General features: G+C 39.2%; 1 protein-coding gene across 2 annotated transcripts; it reads right to left on the reverse strand.

The window, feature by feature from the left end:
• Positions 1-828: 828 nt before the first annotated feature.
• Positions 829-4,103, reverse strand: LOC131002959 (uncharacterized). Of its 2 annotated transcripts, XM_057929447.1 has the most exons (9): positions 3,507-4,103; positions 3,338-3,435; positions 2,797-2,874; positions 2,642-2,728; positions 2,042-2,144; positions 1,794-1,913; positions 1,642-1,704; positions 1,382-1,530; positions 829-1,267 (listed from the first exon to the last, which is right to left on the reverse strand). In XM_057929447.1, the coding sequence occupies exons 5-9, from the start codon at positions 2,075-2,077 to the stop codon at positions 1,141-1,143; spliced, it is 495 nt and encodes a 164-aa protein (XP_057785430.1). In that variant the 5' UTR covers positions 2,078-2,144; positions 2,642-2,728; positions 2,797-2,874; positions 3,338-3,435; positions 3,507-4,103; the 3' UTR covers positions 829-1,140. The 2 variants fall into 2 exon arrangements, with proteins under 2 accessions (XP_057785430.1, XP_057785432.1); XM_057929449.1 differs by lacking the exons at positions 3,338-3,435; positions 3,507-4,103 and having other exon boundaries at positions 2,797-3,019.
• Between the last annotated feature and the right edge of the window lie 23,693 nt (positions 4,104-27,796).

The raw sequence follows: 27,796 nt of genomic DNA on the forward strand, positions 1-27,796 counted from the left end.
CCTTCTTTCTCTTTCTACCACCATGGATAATCTATCTCCAAGCTTCAAAGATCCATTCTATCACTACTAGAAAAACGCTCATAGATAACGGATTTTATCCGTTATCTATGAGCAAAAAAACCGTTGTGTATAGTGGTGTTATCTATTCTATACGTCATAGACAACAGTTTCAAAACCGTTATGTATAGTAGCATAGATAACGGTACGATGTGTCATACATAACAGTACGCATCCGTTATCTATAAAGGTTATACATAACGGTTTTTCACCGTTATGTATTAACATTTTTCCATTATGTATTAATTTTTTTTTTTTTTTTATCATAGTTAACAGTTTTTTGCACTTTTGATAACGGTTTTAACCGTTATCTTTGATAGAATACATAACGGTTTTTCACCGTTATGTATTAAGATTTTTCCGTTATGTATTAATTTTGTTTAATTTTTTTTATCATAGTTAACAGTTTTTTGCACTTTTTATAACGGTTTTAACCGTTATCTTTGATAGAATACATAACGGTTTTTCACCGTTATGTATTAAGATTTTTCCGTTATGTATTAATTTTTTTTATCATAGTTAACAGTTTTTTGCACTTTTTATAACGGTTTTAACCGTTATCTTTGATAGAATACATAACGGTTTTTTGCACTTTTAATAACGATTTTTTGCACTTTTTATAATGATTTTTGCAGTTTTTATAACGATTTTAACCGTTATCTTTAATTAGAATACATAACGATTTTTTACACCTTTTATAACAGTTTTTTGCACTTTATATAATTGTAGAATATTTTTAAATTTTGCAATTTTTATAAAACGACAAAATGATAAAATCAACGATAACAATATTATATATCATCCAAGAAATTCATACATTATTATACAAATGAACCAAATATCAAGTATACATCATCATTGCATATTCCGATTCAAAATTGAAAATACCAACAACCTTATAGCTAAAACAAAAATCTATCATACAATGTTTCTAGCACCAATAGACTTGTAACCTTTATACTTCAGGCAGAATCTCTTGAACCTGAAATGAATCTATAATCCAGCAGGCATAAAATGTAGAAAGAAATACATAATCAAGCAAAGAAGCTACCTGAAATGGAAAGATTTTTCATCTAGAAACCTTCAAAATAAGGTGTAACAATGTAAGGAAAAAAGAAAAATAATTACTTGGTAGAGAGGCCTATCAGGTTCCTTCCTCTGCTGCTTTCGAAGATCAATAACATCAGGGGTTTCAACGCCAGTAGGAGTGCTACAATCATCCACCAGATAACCAGTTAGAGCAACTTAAGAAGACATATAGACCAGTCTCTAGTGTACAGTACAATCAAAATCTCAACACAAAAGAGCAAAGCATGTCTTTCACCTTGAAAGGCTGTCAACAGACTGAATGCCCTCTTCAAGTTCCTCTTCTGCCATCTGTTCCTCCTCCTCCTCTTCTTCTTCTTCCTCTTCCTCTTCCTCCTCCTCCTCCTCCAAGTCACCCCAGTGCTTAGTCTTATCAACTGGTTCTTCCTGAAAATCAGTCGGTATGAATTAGATGGAGACAAAATCATGATAAAATGCTCGCCGTTACAAAGAGGGGAGCATGTATGAAAAAGGTTCTAATATACTATGTTCCTTTACCTCATAATTGGGCTGTTCTTGTTGCACAAAGCCGAAAACATCTCCATAGAGGGGACGTCCATACTAGTTCACAAGAGAAAATACAAATATGTGAGGGATATTCATTAATGAAACTCAAGGTAAAACCACAAAGTATATTAAGGTAAACTCACTTCATCAACAGGTGGTTTGCCCCATTCTCCATGCCCATAGCCAAATTTAGCTCCAGCGGGGATTGGTGCATTAAGGCCAGGGATTTTTAAATGAGGATAAGAAGGTGGAGGACCATATCTCTGCCATGACAAAAGAAAGTACTAATTGCAACTCATCTCTTTTATGAGAAAGTGACGCAACAACATAGAAAGTAGCTTTATGAATGAAACAAACCGAATAAACTAAGCAAAGTAATAATCTTGTAAACCTGCATATTGATGAGCCATGGTGGGGGGGGCACCATCAGGCATGCCTAGAGCCTCTTTTAACTCATGTGACAATGTCCCTGGCTTCATTTCTCGCAGTTTCACCTGATAGCAGCCCGAGAAAAGTTGACAAATCAGTGTTATATCCAGTATAAATCTCTATTCTATCAATTGTGAATTTTTAAAATGTTTACTTTTCAGGACAGTCAATTATAAAGACTGATGATTGAGGCATTAAAAACCAAAGCCAAAACCTCAACATATAATAAAATCTTATTACAAAAATTATGAACACAGGAAATAAGAAGTGAAACAATAATTTCAAGCAAATCACTATCACATCAGATTACTAATCAAGCCAAAAACAAGAATACATGAAATAAAAAAATGAGCAGGTCATGCCAAAACGTTTAAACAACAATAACCATACAGCTGATTCCCTAGTAGGCTAGCCATTACAGATTTTTTAAGAAAGGGAAAAAGAAAATCACACAAACTTAGTTTAACACTATCAAATATCATTCAGATAAATGATACCATAAAAAATTGCAGATCAAATGACATAAAGCAAACTGAAGAGATATCTTTGATGATCACCATACCTCAAATTCCTTCCCCTCATGATACAAATCACCGTGATTTGTCAATTTCGGCTTAGTCTGATGTTTGAAGAAGGCATCATGAAGAACCTACAAAAGTTAAAACAGGCAACTGATAAGAATGATATGCATAAGAAAAGAAAGGAAATCAGTCTCACTTGTCTGATTTTCTCGATTCCTGTGGCAGCAATGAAATCAGGAAGTTGAAAAGGCTGCTTTTCAATACCTCTCTTTCCCTGAAAAGCAGCCATCAAAGAAGTTGAGATGTGTGACAAGCATGTAATTTTAAAACATAATCTAGTATTCATACATGCATCGAAATAATATTTGCCCTGTTCGTTAACCCAACGTTCCTACTTTTGATTTTTGGGCATCAACCAATAACTTCTAGTTTATACTGCAAATATCCAAAGTTAATCAGACACTTTAAGTTACCATATAACAAAATTTATTCTCCACCAAGAACTGCAAAGACATTCAAAACCATCATGCTCTATTACTGCTAAAGACACGTCAACTCAAAATGGGATGGAGTATGGAACTGTGAACTAGTTTATAATACAAGATGAGATGAACTGAAACAAGAAAAAAAAAAAAAAAAAACTAGCGAAAATTCAAGCCATAAATCCCTAAAATTCGAGTCCAAAATGCCCTAAAATTTGCTACCTAATGCACTCTTCAATTTCATTTAGTTGTTACCTGAAGAATGAGGGCGACTGTTGTCGGAGTCAGAGGCCAGGGGCAGTGGTGGTGCGATTGGAGCGGTGGTGGGCGCTGAGCCGACGACGGAGGTTGCTCTGCCCAAATTCAAAAATTAATTACGCAAAGATAGAAATACATATAGAAAATGGAGAGAGAGAGAGTATACCGTGGTGGTGGAAGCGAAAGAGAGGTGATGGGGATGGGGGGCGACGCCAGGCTGGAGAAGGTGGCGGCTAGCGGCTGCTTGCCGGAGACAAAGGCGGCACAGAGAGGAGGTAGAGAGAGGGAGAAGGGCTTTAGGTCGGAGAATTATCAACCTCATCCGCTCTCGATTGCAAATCAGAGAATTAGGGCTTTCCCCCTTTCCTGCCTCGATTATGTAGAGTTGAGAAGAGAACCGGCCGTAGAACACCATCGGCTCGCCGATCCTCGGACCACCAGCAACGATGGGCGGGCTCTAGGTCGCGTAGCTCGCCGGTCTCCCTGAGATGGCGACGGCTGCGTTGTACCGAACAGAGAAGAACTAGGGCTCGACCAATCGAACAGAGAAGAACTAGGGCGCGGGGCAGCAGCGAGGATGGGCGGCGACGGGCCGGCGTGGGGCAGCGGCGCCGGCGGCGGAGTCGAGAGGGGAGAGAGAGAGAGAGTCGAGAGACAGGGAGGAGACAGGGAGGGAGGACGAACTAGGGCTGGTAGTTTTGGGGTTAATTTCTACATTTTCTAAATAAAATCTATTCCTTTTTTTTCTTTTTTCTTTTTTCTCTTTTTTCACTTTTAATATTTAATTTTGGTATTTAGATTTCTAATTTAGATTTTATATAAGTGTTACTTAATGATAAAACAAAAAAAATGTTATGATTTTTTTATTTTTTAAAATCTATATCTAGGAATAAATTCAAATTTTAGGATAAACAATTTATTTGTTATTTTTAATATAATATAATATAATATAATTTTTAAAAAATTAATAAAAAAAATTATACATAACAATTTTTATAGACGCTCATACATAACGGTTCAAAAACCGTTGTAAATGACTCTTATACATAACGGTTCTTTAACGTTATGAATAAACCGTTATAAAAGATGGTCACAGATAACGGTGGCACAACGGTTTTGTAATACCGTTATGTATGCAACTAATAGATAACGCAAAAACATAACGCATTTGTTCAAACCGTTATCTATGCATATAGACAACACTACATAGATAACGGATTTTTCCAAAACCGTTATCTATTCCTAAAAGTGCGCTCATACATAACGGTTTTTGAAAAAAACCGTTATCTATGCACTGTTATGTATGTAAACTTTTGTAGTAGTGTATATTTAGATTTCCATTAAAATCAAGTTTCAAACCTTATATCCTTGAATCAAGAGCACCTTTGAAGGATTTTGAAGCTTGAGTCAAGAAGAGGAGATTCTATTTTTTACTCAAAAATCATTGAGTAAGTGTTAGATCTACCTAGATCGAAACATATTTGAGTTATATATGTGTTTATATGGAAAATAGTATGAAAAAACCCACCCTTTATCTTTTGCTTTTTTTTTTTTGAAAATTTGGGGTTAAATACCCTTCAAAAAAAATTCATCTTCTATTCTTAAATTGAGGGGTAAATATCAATTTAAACCCTAAACTATTTCCGCACTATCAATTATATCCTGAACTATTGAAAATAATTTTTTTAACCTTAAACTATGAACTTTGTATCATTTATACCCCCATGTCCATTTTTCAGGCCCGGAAAGTTGACGTGCTTGCCGGTTTGCCACGGTGTATTTTGTAAAAAAAAATTAGATTGACGTGGCTTTAAAAAATTAGAAGAAAAATTACACATTGATTTCGTTTATTATTATTTGCACTCAAAAGAAACAAAACAACAACACATTCATTCCCTAAAATTAAAACACGCTCCTGCGCAAATTAACAAAACAACTACATATCTATTCTAAAAAATCTAAACGTGTTGCCGCCCTAGAATCAAGAAGAAGTATATCTCCAATTCAAGAACTTTATTTGTTGTTTGATTGGCTAACTTTATTTATAGATTTGATTGGTATACTTTAATTGGCTAACTTTATTTGTTGTTTCATTGAGGCATTTGATCGAGCAAGTGGTGTGCATAGGTTAAAGCACACATAAAAAAAAATTACCAACTCCAACAATTTCAACTTCAATACACATAAACAGAATTAAGAATAGTACCAACTCCAATACACTGATTTTCTTCACACGGAAAAAATTAATACCAACTCCAATACATATAATCATAATTAAGAATAGCCACACAATACTATGAGTTCTCTTCAAATCGAAGATTCAGGCGAATATTGGATTGGAGTGAAATTCCATTCTCAATTGTAGAGTTCTTAAAATTGAGGATGTGTTTCTCTCAAAAACCCAAAAAAAAAGAAGAGATGTGTTCTTCTTCTAAATTCTTGCGCATGAGCGTGTTTTAATTTTAGGGAATGAATGTGTTGTTGTTTTGTTTCTTTTGAGTGCAAATAATAATAAACGAAATCAATGTGTAATTTTTCTTCTAATTTTTTAAAGCCACGTCAATCTAATTTTTTTTTACAAAATACACCGTGGCAAACCGGCAAGCACGTCAACTTTCCGGGCCTGAAAAATGGACATGGGGGTATAAATGATACAAAGTTCATAGTTTAAGGTTAAAAAAATTATTTTCAATAGTTCAGGATATAATTGATAGTGAGGAAATAGTTTAGGGTTTAAATTGATATTTACCCTAAATTGAGATCATATTTATGCTATTGGAATCCTATTTAGTCCTTTTCTAAATGCAAAGAATGAATTTAAATGGGATTATGGATTTTGAGTTAGTTTAGTTTACCTAATTTTGGGTATTCTTGAATTTGAGGATTGATTGATGAAGTGATGATTGATATGTGTTATTGATAAGGCTAATATGATGATTGATGGATTAAATTGATGATTGAGATGGATTGGTGAAAGTTGATATGATTTAGTTTGATGAGATTTGGGTAAAATTATTTTCATGCTATGAATTGTTAATTGATGAGTTAGTTATGCAATTGAGTGAGTTAATTTGATAGTTTTAAGGTTTGATTAATGATTCATGTATGTTTGTAGATTTTCAAAGAGTTTAGTTTACCTAAAGTTGAGACTTTATTTACTATGTCCTAATTAATTAAATTGGCTATGCATAATTGATATTGAGCATGTTAAAAATGATTATTTATGATCAATTTGATTAATTATTAAGAATGCCTAAAATTGGTTAAGTTAATTTAATAATATTTAGGGATTTTTGATTAATGAGATCATTACTTGAATTGATAATCTTTATATGCTAATTGGACTTAATAAGGGATAATAGAATGATTGAATTGATTATTAATGATGAGATATGAAAATTTCCCGAGTTTAGTTTGCGTGCTTATGAGAGATCTTGCATTTGAGATAAGTTATGAGATGAATGTGTCTATATGTGACTTCTCGACAATGATTTGAGTCTAAATATGAAAGATGAGACGAAACGAGCCATCCCCTATTGGTCTATGGTTTGACCGAATGTGTGCTAAGAAAGGGAAAGCCGAGTTTGATTTTTCTTTAGTCGTTTGATCATGAATTCATGCTCTTGTTCATTATGTGAGTTTAATGTGAATTTTCAAAAAAAAATCCGATAAAGGAATGCGGAGTTTAGTTTGTCAAGAATGAGAATAAAATGGCATAGCTTGTCGATGTGAATTATTTTTGGATAAATGATTTAAGAATGTTTCATATTATGTCCTTGACTTTCTAAAATAAATTTTTGGGCATTTTTCTCCAACTAAAAATGTTTTTCGATTTTCACAAAAAGATTTTCAAGTATGTTTGCTATGATGCAAATGAACTTGATTAATACTTCTATGTGCTAACTTGAGACATATTTTGCCTTGTGTGTATGCATATTTATGTGTTTGCTTGATGAAGTAGTATAGTAAAGTTCTGTGTGAGTATTGAGTCAGGAGTAAGATAGCGATTACTTAGGAAGAGTTTCAATATGAAATCGAGATAGACATAGAGTAATGATGAGGAGTGATAGAATAGTACTAAGACAGGAATAATATTCTTAGTCAGGAAGTTTCTGACTAATTTCTTTTATTCTTATCATGAACTACTCCGATGTGACGATATCTGAAGATACGAGCAGAGGACGGAAGTAAGTCCACCCGAGTGCGACAAGAGTAAGCTAAGATTTCTAGGTGGGCATTATTTTTACTACGTATATAGAGATCCCCTGCGTGTCGTAGGCCTCTTATACGAAATGAAATGAATGATATGATTTAAATGTTAAGTTTCAGTTTGATGAAAATTATAAATGATGAATGATATGAGATAAATTGATGACTAAAACTATTTGACTTGCCAAGTTTTGATGATGATAAATTTGTATGTCACTGTCTACTGATGAGACGAATTCGGTCCTGTCACAAGCGGGATTTTGTGCACAGGGGTGACTGTGAGCCGTCTATCGGGTCGGCTAGTCACGGTATTTGAGCGGGAGGCCTACTTCTCAGTACTTTTGATGATGATGAGTTAAAGATGTGGTACATACATGATGAGTATTTTGACTGCAGTCGTTTATTTATGATATTCATGATTGATATTTTGCATACACAGGTTCGTTTATCCTAAAATCCCTGTGAAATATTGAAATGTGGCAAGTTCAATTTATAGCTCTAAGAGCAAGCTTTCATTTGTTTTTCGGCATATGTCCACTGAATATTATGTACTCATGCCCTGCATGTATTTCTAAACATGCAGGATAAGCGATGATGGAGATTGAACTGGTGCTGGTGGGGTCTATGTTTCAAATGATGTTTTCCTTACCGTACTTCTATTTCCTACGGTAGTATCATGACGATGAAGTTTAATTTGGACTTGATCGAGAAATATACTCTCAACTATATGTCTTCACACATATAGTTTGTTTACATTTTGCTGCGATACTCTGCATTTTATGAACCTTTGTGACTTTTTAGCTATACCCACTTAGTAAATGTTGTCGAGAATCCTGATACTTTTGAAATTATGAAGCCGATGATGTTTATACCTTGAGATGATGTTAATGTTGTTTGCTTAGCATGTTTCATTGTTAGCTTTCGCTTGATTATTTGTTTAGTTTCTCTTTCTTTACTTCTTTCTTTTATTTAGTCGTATCGATACCCGGTCTACGCTATCACTGGCTAGGCGTCGGGCTGCGACAGCTTGTGCTTACAGGTGCACAACAAACCATGAATTGAAATCACATGTTTCAGTACCAACACACTAGGTTAGATTTCTCAAACACACTTAGCACTCACTGGGAACTAAGATTTCTCTAGAGTCAGAACACTGGTCTAAACTCCGCACAATTTCAAACACTCTTTTCGCACAGTTGAAAGGAGGTTCGAAAACTACCAACTAGATTACAGAGAACAGGCTCTCAGTAATCAGTAACTTAGGCTTTGGATAAACAATATTTGCCTAAGGTTCTAAGAGAATGTATGTAATCAGTAGTGGACTGATATTGGCTTTGTGATTCTCTTCTTCGATTCAAGCTTTGGAATGCTTTTGATTTGCTGAATAACGAATTCGACAACGTTTCAGCTTATGTATTTGAATCGGTGAAGATTGAAGTGATCCTCGAGCTCTATTTAGGGAAGAGATCTTGAATAGATCCGTTGACGAAGATGGTCTTCAAGAATTCATCCGTTGGAGTGTATTTTGAATTTGACTGAGGCTTCAATCTTCGAGGTTCCTTGTTTGGTGAGAAACGGCTACTCAGATTTAGGAGGTAAGGCGCCTCTGAAAATGTATTCACCAAAAAGGAATGCTCTACAGAGAAAGGACGATCCTCAAAATCTCTGCATTTAATGCAGCTGTAGGAAGAATATTAACTGATACTTGACTTTGGTATCAGTTCGCTGAATCCACGTGGCCTGCATTGATGTATCAGTTCGTAACTAATTCTTGAACTGTTCAGTCAAATATCAGTATTTGACTCTGCCCTTAATCACTACAACAGTCGGCATCTTCAGTCATCAGTCTTAAGTTCTCCGGTCTTCAGTATTTAGAACAACATCTAAACTAGAAAAAGAACTCTAACACCTGAGTTCGAACAGTTCTAGTCTATTACAAAGAAAACCTAAGGATTTTGGTATCATCAAAACTAGGATTATGATATTTCAATAAGTTCCCAACAATAGTAAATTTAAAAATTGGCCAGTCAAATAAAAAAAAATATGGCCATTTTTAATGTAAAAAATCAAAATTATCTCTAAAAAAAATTTAATAAATAGTGATTTTTTCTCCATCTTCTTCAATTCTCTCTTTCCCTGGTATGCTCTCTCTCTTTCTCTCGTTTCTGTTTCTCTCTCTCTTTCTCTCCCTCCCTCCCTCTCTCGTCGACCTAATAACAAAAGAAGCAATTGATGTTTTTCTTTGAAACCACGAAGCAATTGAATGAAATTTATTTATTTCTCATCATTGCTTTTTGATTAGTATCACAACATGAATACAATCAATAGTATCACGACCACATCTATGAATTCACAATTTAATATTCTTGAATTCACAACCAAATCTATGAATTCATAGCTAAAACTAAAATTCACAACCAGCTCGATGAATTCACAACTGAATCATTAGTGTTGGTTGTGAATTCGAGTTTTAAAGCTCGAATTCACAACTAGTTGTTTTGGTTGTGAATTCAAGTTTTAAAATTAGAATTCACAACCATTTTGATGAATTCACGACTGAATTACTAGTGTTAGTTGTGAATTCGAGTTTTAAATCTCGAATTCACAACCAACTCTATTGCAGTTGTGAATTCAAGTAGTCGTGAATTTGAGTTCTAAATCTTGAATTCACGATTAACAATATTCATAGTTATGAATTCAAGCTTTAAAACTTGAATTCACGACTAACAATATTTCTAGCTGTGAATTCACGCGAATTCACGACTAACACTATTTTTAGTTGTGAATTCAAACTTTACAACTCAAATTCACAACTACTTGAATTCACGACTAACAATATTCGTAATTTTGAATTCAAGCTTTAAAACTTGAATTCACGACTAACAATATTGCTAATTGTGAATTCACAACTAATATTTTTAGTTGTGAATTTAAACTTTAAAACTCAAATTCACAACTACTTGAATTCACAACCAAAATAAATCTTAGTTGTGAATTCGATTGGTTGTGAAATGCGCGAATTTTTTAAAAGAGTAATGTTTTAATTTTTATATGCAATGGTAAAATGGTAAGTGTGGCCAATTTTTTAAATTTTTTATCTTAGTGGACAATTATTAAGTTTACTAAAACAAATAGGCTATTTTCAAATCCACTCAAATATTTAATCAGTTATTTAACTAAGGGTAAAGGTCACTTTCTGTCCCATCATTTTAGAGAATTCTCAAAAACGTCGCAACCTAACAATAATATCAAAACGGTACCCAACCTATCACAAAAATATTGTCTATGTCCTGCAAAAAAAATTCGGTAATCAGAAACTTACGTGGGTTGCCGGAGTTACACCATGGTAAATCCACGTGGACTCATTTAATCTAGGTGGAATTAATTTTTATCAGCAATTGAAAAAAGGCCCAGAACGGCACCGTTTTTCACGTCTTCTTCTCCTCTCTTTTATATCTTATTCAATCATCTGAACATTTGCCCTAGTTTCAATCATCTCAGCATTTGCCCTAGTTTCAGACGCGGCAATCTTCTTGTCCTATCTCTTAGCGAATTCAATCTTCAATTTCTCGATAAAAATCTCTCAACCTAGATCAAAGAATAAAAAACTCTTAGTTTCAGATTCTGCTCTAGCTTCAAAATTTAAAGGAATCCATGGAATTTCCATCATTAGAAACTAATTCGAAAACTTATTCCGTCAAAGTAGACATAGCAGCAGAGAAGAAATTTGGGAATTTTTGAAAACTTATTCAAATTAGGAACAAATTCATGCTGGAAATTTTCGAAATGAATTTAGGAACAAATATGCAGAGAGACTTTAGCCCTAGATTGAAGAACACCGCGATTGAGGATGGCGATACTTACCGGAAATTTTCAGACGCCTAGACTTTAGCCCTTGATTGAAGAACACCGCGAATGTTAGGACTTCTTCAGCAGAATAGCGCGATTTGAAGAAGATGAACTCATTTTCAGGCCACTGCAACCCGTTTTCAGGCCAATGCGATTCCCGGTGACCCAGCCGATTTCAGGCCGAGGCGATTTCAGGCCGCCGTGATTTCAATGAAGTCTGGTAAGATTTTTGGCTTTCAAGGAAGGCAGCCACATTTTTTTCAGGAGAGTGGTTTGAAGTTTCAAACTTTTTTTTTCTTACTAAGAGCAAATAGAAGACGTGAAAAATAGTGCCATTCTGGGCCATTTTTCAATTGCTGATAAAAACTAATTCCACCTAGATTAAATGAATCCACGCGGATTTGCCATGGTGTAACTCCGACAATCCACGTAAGTTTTTTATTATCGGAAAAAAATTGTAGGACATGGACAATATTTTATTGATAGGTTGGGTACCGTTTTCATATTATCATTAGGGTGGGACATTTTTGAGAATTCGTTCAACCGATGGGACAGAAAGTGACCTTTCCCCTTTAACTAATTAAGTTATATATATATATTTTATATAACAAATATTATACTATAATTAGTGATGAGCCCATTTTTCGTGCTCTTTTTGAGTTTGTTTTTAGGTCTAGATCGAGTCCTTTTGCATGCTTTTGTGTGTGTTTGTGCCTGGGAGGGCATATATTGGGCAAAGGAGTGTGCAGGGCCTTACCGGGGCAAAGTAGGATGTATTCCACACAAGAGGGCAAAAACTTGAAAATCATTCTTGGGCACAACATCCGCGCACCATTTGACCAAACCATGTGCCGTGCGAAATTCAGTCGCGTTCAAGGGAAAAGTAGTAGCCAGACCGTGGATGAAATTTGGGCAGAAAAGCGAACCAGATTTTGGATAGAAGTTTAGCGCACATGGGCACAACGGCACATTACGTCAGTATAAGGAAAGAAGAAGGCAGAGATTATATTGCCTTATTTACAAAAATCTGAAGTGATTGATTGTCATATAAACTAGGGTTGTGTCATCTATACATAGCTACGCCCAGAAACCCTAGTTCAACCCAGCTGCATGGGCCAAGCCCATGAGCCCGTCTTGACTGCTATATATATATCCTCTGCCTGCAGACTGCAAAAAGACTTTTAGACACTCTCTTCACTCAAAAAGCTCCAGATTCTAATTTGAACGCCAAGTTCTTTTAGTTTAGCTTTATGTCTGAGTTATAGACTATTTTATGAGTATTTTGGGAAGAAGAAACAAGCCCTACGGGCCCTTTTGATTTTAGTATATCTTTCTTTACTCTGCCCATAGTTGGCATTGGGCAGAGGTTGCTTTTCGTTTAGATCTTTAGTTACTTTATCAAGTATGTTATTTTCTTTCATTGTCTTTGCCTTTATTTGTTTTATTATGTCTAGGTAAACTTTTATACCTAGTTTGGGCAAATATTAAGTTAAGTATGGACATGTAAACTTGTGAGGTCTAATCTAGGCACAGTCACTGTGTTGCGTGTGTTCCCAAAGCACTAGGTCATAATTTAAATACAATTTGGGCACACCTTAAGTGTTAATCGGCCAGTAACATTTTGGGCACAACTAGGTTACAAATAATAATCAGATCAAAGTGTTGAGTGTCTCTCACTCCGAATAGTACGACTGGTGTGGGTGAGTGGTGTATGCACTTTGGGCATACTTATAGCCAATTGGGTCTCTCTCTTAATGCTGTCTGGGCAAAACGTCTATTGAAGTGTCTTCGTAGATGGTTGGTCGGATTAGATAGTGTGCATAGAGTGTTTCTTGCATAACTTTACACGTAAGGATAGATTGGGCTGGGTGAGAGTATGTTTGTGATGCTGTGACAATCGGGGGCACATCTCATTGATCAACGACCTATAACTAATGACACACAAATACAGTAAATAACTTTGCACCAATGAACAAAGTCTTTTCCCATACTTAACAAAGTCGTGCCCGAATCAGGTAGTCTTTATTACTAATATTTTTCTAGTTTTATTTCAGTTTTACATATTGCCTAGAGTAGATTTACATTCTGTTGTGGCTAGAGTACTAGCGAGTGACACCTTTGCCCAAACCCTTTTATAATTGTGACATTGTGACATCGAGGATCAAGATACACCGACTCTTTATGGGATCGACCCTATACTTTCCATTAGCGGAACCTAATAGAGGGCATAAGACAATTACAAATTCATTTGCCCAAAGTCTTAACGACGGGCTTCAGCAAATTGGTGCTGTTGTCGGGGAGTCGGCATTCCAGTATTTGGATTCTCATTTTTTTTATGATTTGACCCTTGCTTTGCATTTTTGTGTTGAGAAGCTAGGAAGGTCGAGGCAAAGGTAGAGGACGAAGAGGAGCAGCCTGTGCCCTATTTGGACCCAGACAAGTCGGTATGGCGGATGTAGACCAGAATGAGGGAGCGGACCAGGATCATAAGATGACATTGAGGGAGATGATGTTCCCCAACAACATAAGCTTGACGCCTTTGTGTAACACCCCGTATTTAGTTACCTTACAATAGTATCGAAATACTATCAAGAGTTAAAGACTAACCGACTATAGTCGTGAGGAAGTTATCGATGGATGGTGATATGAGTAAGATGGAGATGTTAATTGTTTTCGAGTTGAGACGAAGTGCGAGAGATAGAGTCGAGGTAGTGATCGAGAATCACTATATAGAAGATTAAGCTAGAATGACCATTAGATTAATGGCGAGTGATGATTTGTTTTAATGAGATAACCTAGAGAGTTTTTTTTTTTGTTTGATGTTATGTGATTTATATGATATGTGCGCATTTATATTATTTGAGTCTGTATAATTTTCGAAAATTAGCACAAATGTTTGATTCCCGTCGCACACTTCTACTTTCACCACCAATATTTTATCCTTTTTCCCACATGTTGAAATAGCCGATTTGATTTTCTGCTAAGGGGGGGGGAGACAAATTACTATTGAGCATTAAATGCTACTTATCTTATGGAATAAGAATATTGATAAAACCGAAGCGTGTCTCTCTCTCCGTCATTTCTCATCAGTTTCGGCCCTTCAACTTCTTCTCTCTCCCTCAAGATATTCACTCTCTCCTCCATTGGAGACTAAGCTCGAAGCTTCACCAGACATAACCGAGATAGAATACTCCGCAAAATCTAGCCTTAAACACTTTCCACGCCTGTTTCAAGAAGATTTGCTGTGTTATAATCTGAAGAATCGAGAAAAGACGCCATTTCTCTTGAAACTTTTGGAGTAAGTGTTCTGATTTTTCGAGTCTAGACTTGTTTGTGAGAAGTATGTGGTGATTTGTGTGAGTAATAAGATGTATTAAGCATGAGAAACTTCCCCTTCTTCTCTTTTCTTCATTTTCGAAAAACTTGGGTTTGTGCCCTGTAAAAATCCTTATTTTCTTAAACCAAGTTGAGATGTGTGTTACGTGATGTTTTGTATGTTATGTGATGATCTGAAGTGGTTAAAATGTGTTTTACAAAACTTAGGTTTGAGCATGAGTTTTTGCAAAACTGAGTTTGGAGATAAGAGTTTTTACAAAATTAGTTGATATGTGATTTTGGGAAAATCTGCGAAACGATGTCTTGCATGATGTTTAAATGTTTGAGAGTGTTTGATGTTTGAGGATGAAAAACTTGATGAGTTTCCGAGTTACTCTTGATTGCAATGTTCTGCCTTGAGCCTTGTTCTCGGAACCGAGAAGTCATTCCTGGAGCATGCCAGGGAAATCATTCCCCCGCTGGCATGCCAGAGAAATCGTTTCCCCACTGGCATGCCAGAGAATTCATTTCCCCGCTGCCCTGTCAGCGAGTTCGATTCCTCTGGAGTTTGTTTTCTCTGGAGTTTGTTTTCTCCGACGATCGATTCCTCTGACGATCGATTCCTCTGACGATCGAGTCCTCTGACGTTTGATTCCTCTGGCGACAGAGAGTTCGCCATTCCTCTGGCATTTCTCCGCTGCTCTGCCAGAGAGTTCATGTTTTCGCTGCCCGGGCAAGTTGATTCCTTTGCCCTTGCAAGCATTTCTCCGCTGTTTCGCCGAGCTACCCCGCTCTACTCGACTGAGTTTTTCCACTCTGACCACCGAGCATTCCTCTGCTCTGGTCCCCGAGTCAACTTGTGTCTGTTCACTTATGACTTATTTTGTTAAGTGTTTATGCATGCTTATGTGCTTGATTGCTTTTAATCTTGCCTTCTGAGCGTTAAGTTGAGGATAAGATTAGAATTTGTTTATCATAGAGTCGAGTGATTAGAGGGAGATAAGCTGGAGAATAGATATGAGGGGTTGTTATATAGGATTAAGGTTAAAGCTTTTTGTGAGGAAGTTTCTAACATATTCCTCGCAACTACAGAGACCAGTCGAGGACGCAAGTAAAGATCTCTCGAAGATACCACTTGCAACACGCCAAGTTACTACAGGTGGGCAGTATGTTGAGAATATGTTGAGTATGAAATCACCGAGTTTTCTAAAATGAATTATTGATGTTATGAGCTTATCAAATGTTGAGTTAAAATGATGTTTATGAACTGTTTGACTTGCCAATATTTCTGATGATGAACTTGTATGTTACCCTCAACTGATGAGACGAATTCGGATCCTGCCACAAGCGGGGTTGTGTACACAGAGGTGACTGTGAGCCGTCTTCGGGTCGGCCGGTCACGGTGCTTGAGAAGGAGGCCTACTTCTCAGTACCTTGATGATGATAATTTGTAGATGCGGTACATACTTGTTGATTATTTGTCTGCAGACACTTTTATATAATGTTTGATTATGAAAACTGCATACACAGCCTCTTTGACGTTAACTTAATTTTCTGTGTATTGCTGATGTTATGGCAAGCTTCAAACATATAGCTCTAAGAGCATTTTTTTTGTCTTTCGGCGCCTGCCCACTGAGTATTATGTACTCACGCCCTGCATATATTTCTAAATGTGCAGGTTAAGCATGGTCGGAGGATGGCATGGTGTTGGTGGGGAATCGTTGTTTCGAGTGATCACCTTTTGATGCCTTTCCGCCTCTATGGCAGCATAATGTTTTTAAAGTTGATCTTGGCTTATTTAAGAAATAGACTCTCGGCTATATGTCTCCATACATATAGTTCGATCACCTTTTGTTGTGTAACTCTGTATATATATATGAGAATCCCTGTACATATTGAATTACGACCTTTTGATTGTGTAACTCAAACTCCGATGCTTGACTTTTATAGGAATGCCGATGATTATACCCAAGAAAAAAATGTTGAAGTTGTTATGAGTTGTTTACGCTTCCACACAAACGAGTTTAGTTTTTTAGTCTTCGATCCTTCTTTCTTTTAGTCGTATCGATACCCGGTCTATGCTATCAATGGCTAGGCGGCGGGCTGCGACAGAGTGGTATCAGAGCAGGTCGTCTGCTCTGAGTAAGTTTCTTGACTAAGCCGAACTCTGTTAGTACCTATCCCTAAAAAGAGTCCTAGTCTAAAATTGAATCTTAGACTAGTTGAGAGTTTTCTTGGAAACAACACCCCAACACCCCATCTCCACCTGCTTACCGAGGTAAGAGTTTTTTATGTTTATGATGTTTTGATGTTTTGATGATCTTGATGTTTTAATGTTCTTTACTGCTCCTATGATAAGGTTTAAGCTTGTATCTACTAATGAGTTAACGAATTGGCTTAATGATGGAAATGCTTGAAGAGATGGAGTATGACATGAGGCAACACTTGTCCCTTTTATGGGGAGATTTTGAGGCTAGTATAGCCGTGGCACCACCGTACCACAAGAGAACGAGTATGTTGTTGATTGAGGAATATCAGGCAAGTGCTACGTTCACTTTTGATGAACACGATGTAAATATTACAGGATGCAGAGTCGAGAGGATACAGCGACGCAAAGACAATATCGCGAGGCGATGCGCAATTGGTTCAGGACTACTGGGCCTCAAGAGGGTGATACGCTCGGAGAATTCCTAGCGCGTTACCATAGTCGCTGGATGGAGGCTACTTCGTGCGGCATCGGCGAGACTGAGGCCATTACGCACCTGATTCCGCAGCTCCCTTGGGAGTGGCTGTAACACCCCGTATTTAGTTACCTTACAATAGTATCGAAATACTATCGAGAATTAAATACTAACGGACTATAGTCGTGAGGAAGTTATCGATGGATGGTGATATGAGTAAGATAGAGATGTTATGATGATTGAGAATGATGTTAGATTGAGATGGAGATGTTTGTTTTCGAGTTGAGACGAAGAACGAGAGATAGAGTTGAGGTAGTAATTGAGAATTTCTATAGAGAGGATTAAGCTAGAATGACCATTAGATTAATGGCGAGTGATGATCTGTTATAATGTGATAATTTTGTGAGTTATTTGTTTGATGTTATATGATTTATATGTTATGTGCGCACTTATGTTATTTGAGTCAGTTTGATTTTCAAAATCTTGGCTTATATGATTTTATTGCCGTCGCACACCCCTACACTCACAATCTTATTTATAATTCCTTTTCCCACATGTGTGATTAGCCGGATGAGACTTGCTGATTAAGGGGAGACAATTCACTATTCACGTATTTAATGCTTCTAATCCTTTGGGATAAGAATATTGTTAAAACCGAAGCGTCTCTCTCTCTCTCCGTCATTTCTCATCAGTCTCAGCCCTTCAACTTCTTCTCTCTCTCACGATTTTTCTCTCTCTCCTCCATTGGAGACTAAGCTCAAAGCTTCACCAGTCACAACTGAGACCAAATACTCCGCTAAATCGAGCATTAAACACTTTCCACGTTTGTTTCAAGAAGATTTGTTGAACTCTAACCGGAAGAAATCGAGAAGAGACGTCTTTTTCTTGAAACTCTTTGCGTAAGTGTTCTGTGTTTTTGGAGTCTAGACTTGTGTGAGAAGTATGTGGTGATTTATGTGAGTTTAAGATGTTTTAAGCATGAGAAACTTCCCCCTTCTTCTCTTTTCTTCATTTTCGAAAAACTTGGGTTTGTGCCCTGTAAAATCCTTATTTTCTTAAAACCGAGATGAAATGTGTTATATGTGTTGTTCTGTGTGTTTTGTGATGTTTTGAAGTGATTAGCATGTGTTTTACAAAATTTAGTCTTGAGCATGAGTTTTTGCAAAACTGAGTCTGGAGATGGAGTTTTTACAAAATGAGTTTGATATGTGATTTTGGGAAAAATCTGTTAGTGAAGTCTTGTATGATGTTTTGGTGTGGAGTAAGGATGTATGAAGGAGTAAATGTTTTGATGATTTTGAGTTTGTAGAGTTCTTGAGTGAGTTATGTTGATGCATGCTAAGTTTTGATGTTTTTGAGTGTTTGATGATTTTTGAGGATGACAAAGTTGACGAGTTTTTCGAGTTGCTCTTTAGGGCACTGTTCTGTTTTGAGCTTTGTTCTCGAACCGAGAAGTCATTTCTCGGGCATGCCAGAGAATTCGTTTTCCCGCTGGCATGCCAGAGAAATCGTTTTCGCAAGTTTGCCAGAGAAGATGTTTTCCCGGGGTATCACAGAGAATTCATTTCCTCGCTGCCCTACCAGCGAGTCCTTTTCCTCAGAGTTTGAGTCCTCTGGAGTTTGAGTCCTCTGACGATTGAGTCCTCTGATATTTGACTCCTCTGACGATTGAGTCCTCTGGCGACAGAGAGTTCGCCATTCCTCTGGCATTTCTCCGCTGCTCTGCTAGAGAGTTCATGTTTTCGCTGCCCGGGCGAGTTGATTCCTCTGCCCTGGCGAGCATTTCTCTGATGTTCTGCCGAGCTACCCCGCTCTACTCGACTGAGTTTTTCCACTCTGACCACCGAGCATTCCTCTGCTCTGGTCTCCGATTCAACTTATGTTTCTTATTTGTGATATGTTTTTAAATGAGTTATGTGCTTAAGTGTGTATGCATGCTTATATGCCTGATTGCCCTTAGTCTAGCCTTTAAGAATTAGGTTGAGAATAAGATTAGAGTTTTGTTATGAGGTTGAGGTTAAGCTTTTTGTGAGGAAGTCTCTAACTGTTTCTCACTTATCGCATGCACATTCCGACGATACAACTACAGAGACCAGCCGAGGACGTAAGTAAAGATCTTTCCGAGGTACCACCTGCACTACGCCAAGTTACTACAGGTGGGCAGTATGTTGAGAATATGATGAGTATGAAATTACCGAGTTTTCTAAAATGAATTATTGATGTTATGAGCTTATCAAATGTTGAGTTAAAATGATGCTTATGAACTGTTTGACTTGCCAATATTTCTAATGATGAACTTGTGTGTTACCCTTTACTGATGAGACGAATTCGGATCCTGCCACAAGCGGGGTTGTGTATACAGAGGTGACTGTGAGCCGTCTTCGGGTCGGCCGGTCATGGTGCTTGAGAAGGAGGCCTACTTCTCAGTACCTTGATGATGATAATTTGTAGATGCGGTACATACTTGTTGATTATTTTGTCTGCAGACACTTTTATATGATGCTTGATTATGAAAACTGCATACACAGCCTCTTTGACGTTAACTTAATTTTCTGTGTATTGCTGATGTTATGGCAAGCTTCAAACATATAGCTCAAAGAGAACTTTTCTTGTTTTTCGGTGCCTGTCCACTGAGTATTATGTACTCACGCCCTGCATATATTTCTAAATGTGCAGGTTAAGCATGGTCGGAGGATGGCATGGTGTTGGCAGGGATTGTTGTTTCGAGTGATCACCTTTTGATGCTTTTTCGCCTCTATGGCAGCATGATGCTTTTGAAGTCATTCTTGGCTTAGTTAAGAAATATACTCTCGGCTATATGTCTCCATACATATAGTACGATCACCTTTTGTTGTGTAACTCTGTATATATATTAGAATCCTTGTACATGTATGAACTACGACCTTTTGTTTATGTTAACCCAAAAATTCCGATGCTTGACCTTTATAAAAATGCCAAGGTTTATAATCTGGAAGAATGTTAAAATTGTTACGAGTTGTTTAGTTTTCCACCCTTCGTTTTCCACCCTTCGTTTCCTACTTTCATTTAGTCGTATCGATACCCGGTCTACGCTATCAATGGATAGTCAGCGGGCTGCGACAGAGTGGTATCAGAGCAGGTCGTCTGCTCTGAGTAAGTTTCTTGACTAAGCCGAACTTTGTTAGCAATTATTCCTAAAAGGAGTCCTAGTCTAAATTTGAATCTTAGACTAGTTGAGAGTTTTCTTGGAAATAACACCCCAACACCCCATCTCCGCCTGCTTACCGAGGTAAGAGTTTTTGATGTTTATGATGTTTTGATGTTTTGATGTTCTGGATGTATTGATGTTTTGATGTTCTTGAAGTTTTGATGTTCTTTACTGCTTCTATGATAAGTTTTAAGCTTGTACCTACTAATGAGTTAACGAATTGGCCTAATGATGGAAATGCTTGAGGAGATGGAGTATGACTTGAGGCAACACTTGTCCCTTTTATGGGGAGATTTTGAGGCTAGTATAGCCGTGGCACCACCGTACCAAAAGAGAACGAGTATGTTGTTGATTGAGGAATATCAGGCAAGTGCTACGTTCACTGTTGATGAACACGATGTAAATATTACAGGATGCAGAGTCGAGAGGATACAGCGACGCAAAGGCAATATCGCGAGGCGATGCGCAATTGGATCAGGACTACTGGGCCTCAAGAGGGTGATACGCTCGGAGAATTCCTTGCGCGTTACCATAGTCGCTGGATGGAGGCTACATCTTGCGGCATCGGCGAGGCTGAGGCCATTACGCACTTGATTCCGCAGCTCCCTTCGGAGTGGCAAGAATGGGTAGCTTCCCTAGTACCCCACTACATCTTCCGGAATGATTTCGGGCGCTACTTGGGCGCCGACTTCCGCGGGTTCATTGCAATGATTAGCTACCGCTATTTTGCCTTCGGCGATCCATCTTCACCGCCTTATGGGAACCTGAATGGACCAGCGCCAGGAGGAGCAGAAGAGGCACCTCCACTGCCAACAGAGCTTTATCCAACTATTCCTCCACCTCCAGCTGATCCTATTTCCGTTACGTCTGAGCCTATTGTCTCAGCGCCGATTGTTCTTGAAACTTTTTCCCCTGTGAGGGATCATGATCCATTCTCATCTTTAACACTCATGCCATTTCCCAGTGCAAATTTCCCATCATGGGACTTTTCTTCGGTGACGGCACCTTTGCCATTACCGCCCTCTGAAACAGCACCGTCTGTTGTGGTTGCTGAGCAGTCGATTGTTTCCACTGAGCCGATTGAGATTGTGCCTTTCAATCCATATCCAAGGGTTGCTCCTTTGCCTGAGCCGGGCACCTTGGCTTTTCAGACAATGATGCACGCGATTCTGTTTTCGCCATCTCGAGATGCCCAGGAGGGAGGATCACGCCCTGCCCGACTTGATAGTGATGAGGACGAATCCGAGGAGGAAACTCCTGCGATGACGGTTGGCTACGGTCGGACTCGGCCACTGCAGCGGAAGACTGCCGCTACTGGCGAAGAGACGTGGGTGCCTGTTCCCGAGATACCTGTGTATGGGCCAATGATGGATACTGACGTGGAAGATGAGACAGACGATGATAGCATTTTTCGCTTAATTGATGAATATGAGGATGGAGAGGCTGAGCCGAGAGAGGACAGGCAAGGTGATGAAGTAGAGAGCGGAGCGCCTGGAGCTGATGGTGGGCGATGATTGTGCTGTTGAGCATAGAAGCTAATATGCCTTTGGCGATGCTTGACTGATGTACATAGATGAAATAGCATAATAGTGCGTAACTATAGATGCCTAGTACGTATGATGCCTGTATAGATGGAGCATCATGATAGTATTAGGGATTGTTTTGATGTACATAGATCCCAACTTTTGTGAAAAGACCTCAAAGAGGCAATCTTTCTATGTGTATATGCTTACTTGATGATGATGTTGCCTGATTTGTTGATAATGCTACTTAACTAGATGAGTGAAAATAGAAGTGAGTGACCAACAAATGAGAGTTTTTAGATGATGAGAAAATGATAGAGTAGAGGTAAGGAGAGTTTACGTTGAAAGAGGAAGAAAGATGAGATGAGAGCACTGAGATTTCTGCGCCAAAACGGAAGCGAGTCCGCTGGCGAAGCGATTCCGCTGGCGAAGTGAGTCCGCTGGCGAAATGAATCCTCTGGAGAAGTGATTCCTCTGGCGAGACCGTTCCTCTGGCTTTTTGATTTCGCTGCACTGACTAGCGATCCCACTGACGAGCGATCCCGCTGTTGAGCGATTCCGCTGATGAGTGATTCCTCTGAGGAGGGATTCCTCTGCTCCGATATGCTGTTTTTTTCTGATGGACCATGCCCCTCTGACTTTTGATATAAATCGTTTCTCTGCACTGCACTGCAGCATTGAGAGTTTGGTTCCGAGGTTGATATGAATTTTCCTTTCTTTATAGCATGCCTCCGAGAAGGCAAAATCGAAATCGAGTAGAAGAGGAGGAGGAAGAACAGAGAGACCCTACACCACCACCTCCACCTCTTCCACAACAAGAGAGGAGAGTAGAAGATCTCTTCCTCCGACAGAACCCACCTACTTTCAGTGGAGCCGGAGACCCCGCTGAAACAGAGGAATGGATCAGAAGTATGGAAAGGATCTTTAGGTTCCTTAGATGCAACGACGCTGAGCGCCTTATGTGCATGACTTACCAGCTGAAGGGGTCTGCAGATTTTTGGTGGGAGGCCAAACAAAAGACTTTGACCCCAGAGCAAATAGATGAGCTTACGTGGGAGCAATTCAAAACAGCTCTTTGCGAGAAATATATACCGCGTAGCTATCGCAGAAGGAAAGAAATGGAGTTTGCAAGTTTGAAGCAAGGAAATAAAACGGTAGCTGAATATGACCGTTGTTTCTGTGACTTGGCTCGATATGCACCATATCGAGTGGATACGGATGAGAAGATGTCAGAATTGTTTTGTGCCGGTTTAAAGCAAGAATTTCGAGTTGTCTTAGCAAGTCAGAGCGCACTCACGTATGCCGAAGCACTAAACAGAGCACTGGACATGGAGCTGGCAATGCAGCCAGAGAAGACGAGTCAACCCTCTGCTCCCCAATCAAACCCGAATGTTCAATCGGGGAGTCAATCCTTTTATGGACAAGGTCCGAAGGGAAAAAGGAAGTGGGACGAGAGAAATCAAGGTCCCGAGAAGCCGTGGCAAGGTCAGAATGCGTCACCTTTTTCTCAAGGCAAGGATAAACGATCTTATGCAGCCCCAGCGGCAGCATCACAAGGGCCAAGAGGAATACCTCCCTGCCCAAAATGCAATAAGTTACATTTGGGGGAGTGCAGAATGGGAACAAATAACTGTTTCACCTGTGGAAGAGCCGGGCATTACTCCAACCAATGCCCGAACCGACAGCAAAGTGGAACCGGTGGAAGACCGAGACCGTTCCAGCCGCAGCTCAAGGCCATGGAAGGAGTCCTACCGCTACCACAGCCAGTACGCCAGCAGCCAATGCACCGACAACAGCAGCCGGGAAGACAACCAGCTGGGCCGCAGGCGAATCAACAGCAACATCATCAAAGAATGTTCGCGATCAATCAGAAAGCTCAAGACCAGAATCGGGGAAATTTGACAGGTATAGGCGAGATGAAAGGCGTATCCATAGTAGTTTTGTTCGACACTGGAGCGTCGCATTCTTTTATCTCTCACACGTGTGTAGATACTTTACACCCATAGGCAGAACTACTACGGTATCACACGTTTGTCCTAACGTAGAATTTGAGTTAGGAACGTTGAAGCTCGAGGCCAAGAATCTGAGGGTAATGCCTATGTGGCACTTAGATATAATTTTAGGAATGGACTGGTTGGAAGAGAACCATGCAAAGATACAATGCAAGGAGAGACAAATATCATTCCAGCCACCTGGTCAAGAGCCTACTGCCTTCATTGGCATTGAAGGAAAATGGAAGAAGACGCCGATTATTTCGGCTTTGCAAGCCAAGAAGCTCTTACAAAAGAAGGACACGACCGCGTATGTCGTGTATTTAAATCAGAAGGAAGAATCCCAAGCGGATATTGATGACGTGCCAATAGTGCGGGAATACAAAGACGTTTTCCCTGAAACTTTGCCAGGTTTACCACCTGATCGACAGCTCGAGTTTACGATAGATCTCGAACCTGGAGTCGCACCGATGTCGAAAGCACCATACAGGATGGCCCCTGCAGAGTTGCAAGAATTGAAGCTGCAACTCCAAGAACTTTTAGACATGGGTTTCATTCGACCTAGTGTTTCCCCGTGGGGAGCGCCGGTCCTTTTTGTCAAGAAGAAAGATGGCAGCCTGAGGTTGTGTATCGACTACCGAGAGCTAAACAAAGTGACGTAGAAGAATAAATATCCGTTGCCCCGGATCGACGATTTATTCGACCAACTTCAAGGAGCATGCACGTTTTCAAAAATCGATTTGAGAACGGGATATCATCAATTGAAGGTACGAGCAGAAGATATTCCGAAGACGGCTTTTCGCACGAGATATGGACATTATAAGTTCACAGTTATGCCTTTCGGACTGACGAATGCCCCTGCAGTATTTATGGATCTTATGAACAGAGTCTTTCACGAATACTTGGATAAGTTCGTGCTAGTGTTCATAGACGATATCCTGATTTACTCGAGGAGAAAACAAGAGCATGAGGAGCATCTGAAGATTGTCTTGGAGAGACTGCGAGCTGAAAAGCTTTATGCTAAGTTCAGCAAATGCGAGTTTTAGCTCGAAGAAGTCAATTTTCTCGGCCATGTCATTTCGGCGAGAGGGATTGAGGTAGATCCGGCGAAGGTACAAGCAGTACAAGAATGGAGATCGCCAACTACGCCACATGAGATCCGAAGTTTCCTAGGATTGGCAGGTTATTATCGACGATTCATTGAGGGCTTTTCAAAAACTGCCAAGCCATTGACGCACCTGCTAAAGAAGGAAGTTAAGTTCGAATGGACGGATGATTGTGAACGAAGTTTTCAGGAGCTGAAAAAGAGACTTACTACTGCCCCAGTGTTAGCCGTACCCAAGGCAGATAAGGAGTATGCCGTTTATACGGACGCGTCGAAGAGTGGTTTAGGATGCGTGCTTATGCAAGAAGGAAAAGTGATAGCCTATGCTTCACGACAACTAAGACCGCATGAGATGAATTACCCGACGCATGATCTAGAGCTTGCAGCAGTAGTACACGCCTTGAAGATTTGGAGACACCACCTCTATGGAGTTAGGTGTGAGATTTACACAGATCACAAGAGTCTCAAATATTTCTTTGAGCAAAAGGATCTGAACATGCGACAAAGAAGATGGCTGGAGTTGGTAAAAGATTACGATTGTGGAATCAATTACCACCCAGGAAAAGCCAATATCGTCGCCGACGTGTTGAGCAGGAAGAATCAAGTGGAGTTAGGATTTTTCCTTACTCAAGAGAGGAGCTTGATCAAAGAGTTCGAGAAGATGAAATTAGAGGTAGTAATGCCACCCCAGATGGCAGAAAGCATGATTGCTATGCTAAGTATTACCCCCGACCTACGATCGAGGATAGTCACAACGCAAAGGGAAGATGAGAAGTTTGAGAAGCTACGATCGAAGATCCGAACCGAGAGAGTAGATGGATATCATGAAACGGCCGATAACGCCATCATGTTCGAGGGACGATTGTGTGTGCCTAGTAAAGAAGTGTTAAAGAATGAAATCATGAGCGAAGCTCATGACACACCCTACGTTGCACACCCGGGAAGTACAAAGATGTACCAAGACTTGAGAACAAAGGTTTGGTGGGAGGGCATGAAGCGAGAGATAGCATCCTTTGTTGAGAAATGTTTAGCATGTCAACAGGTGAAGGCACTTCACCAACGACCCTATGGCAAATTGCATCCACTAGAGATTCCCGAGTGGAAATGGGACCATATTGCTATGGATTTTGTGACTGGATTGCCGAAGTCGAAAAGAGGGAATACAGCTATTTGGGTGATCATTGATAGATTGACGAAGAGTGCACATTTCATCCCAATTCCGATCACCTATGGATCTGACAAGCTAGCCCAGATCTATATTCGCGAGATAGTGCGATTGCATGGAGTACCGATGACGATCACATCGGATAGAGATTCAAAGTTCACATCGAGATTCTGGATGAGCATGCAGAAGGAATTGGGTACTAAATTGAATTTTAGTACGGCATTTCATCCGCAAACGGATGGACAATCAGAGAGAACCATACAAATCTTAGAGGATATGCTTCGAACTGTTGTGTTGGACCGAGGAGTCCAATGGGAGCAAGTTTTGCCCCTAATTGAGTTTGCCTACAACAACAGCTTCCAATCAACTATCAACATGGCTCCATACGAAGCCCTTTATGGAAGAAAGTGTAGATCCCCACTGTATTGGGACGAAGTTGGAGAAAGGAAGATACTCAGCCCCGAGGCCATAGATGAGATGATCGCCATAGTCCGACAAATTCGGCAGAGGATTAAGGAAGTACAAGACCGACAGAAGTCTTATGCGGACACCCGGAGAACAGAGATTTATTTCGATGTGGGTGATAAAGTTTTTCTTAAAGTTTCCCCATCCCGAGGAGTACACCGTTTTGGAGTCAAAGGGAAACTGAAACCGAGGTATATTGGACCGTATGATGTACTAGAGAAAGTAGGCTCTGTAGCCTATAGACTTGCGTTACCGCCGAGTATCGCGAATGTCCACGACGTTTTCCATGTTTCGCAATTGAGGAAGTATGTGTTTGATCCCAGACATGTCATCCACCAGGAAGAAGTATCTCTTGAACCAGACTTGAGCTATGAAGAGAGACCCGAAGCCATTCTGGACAAGAAGATTCAACAACTACGAAGCAAAGCAATTTCCCTGGTGAAAGTACAATGGAGACATCACGACAGAGAAGAAGCAACATGGGAACTTGAGGAAAAGATGAAGGAGAAATACCCCGAGCTTTTTACCGAAGGTGAGTACCACAAATTTCGGGACGAAATTTTCTTAAGGGGGGTAGGATGTAACACCCCGTATTTAGTTACCTTACAATAGTATCGAAATACTATCGAGAATTAAAGACTAACGGACTATAGTCGTGAGGAAGTTATCGATGGATGGTGATATGAGTAAGATAGAGATGTTATGATGATTGAGAATGATGTTAGATTGAGATGGAGATGTTTGTTTTCGAGTTGAGACGAAGAACGAGAGATAGAGTTGAGGTAGTAATTGAGAATTTCTATAGAGAGGATTAAGCTAGAATGACCATTAGATTAATGGCGAGTGATGATCTGTTATAATGTGATAATTTTGTGAGTTATTTGTTTGATGTTATATGATTTATATGTTATGTGCGCACTTATGTTATTTGAGTCAGTTTGATTTTCAAAATCTTGGCTTATATGA

The sequence above is a fragment of the Salvia miltiorrhiza genome, unplaced genomic scaffold, assembly GCF_028751815.1.
Source record: "Salvia miltiorrhiza cultivar Shanhuang (shh) unplaced genomic scaffold, IMPLAD_Smil_shh fragScaff_scaffold_39, whole genome shotgun sequence".
Classification (NCBI taxonomy): domain Eukaryota; kingdom Viridiplantae; phylum Streptophyta; class Magnoliopsida; order Lamiales; family Lamiaceae; genus Salvia; species Salvia miltiorrhiza.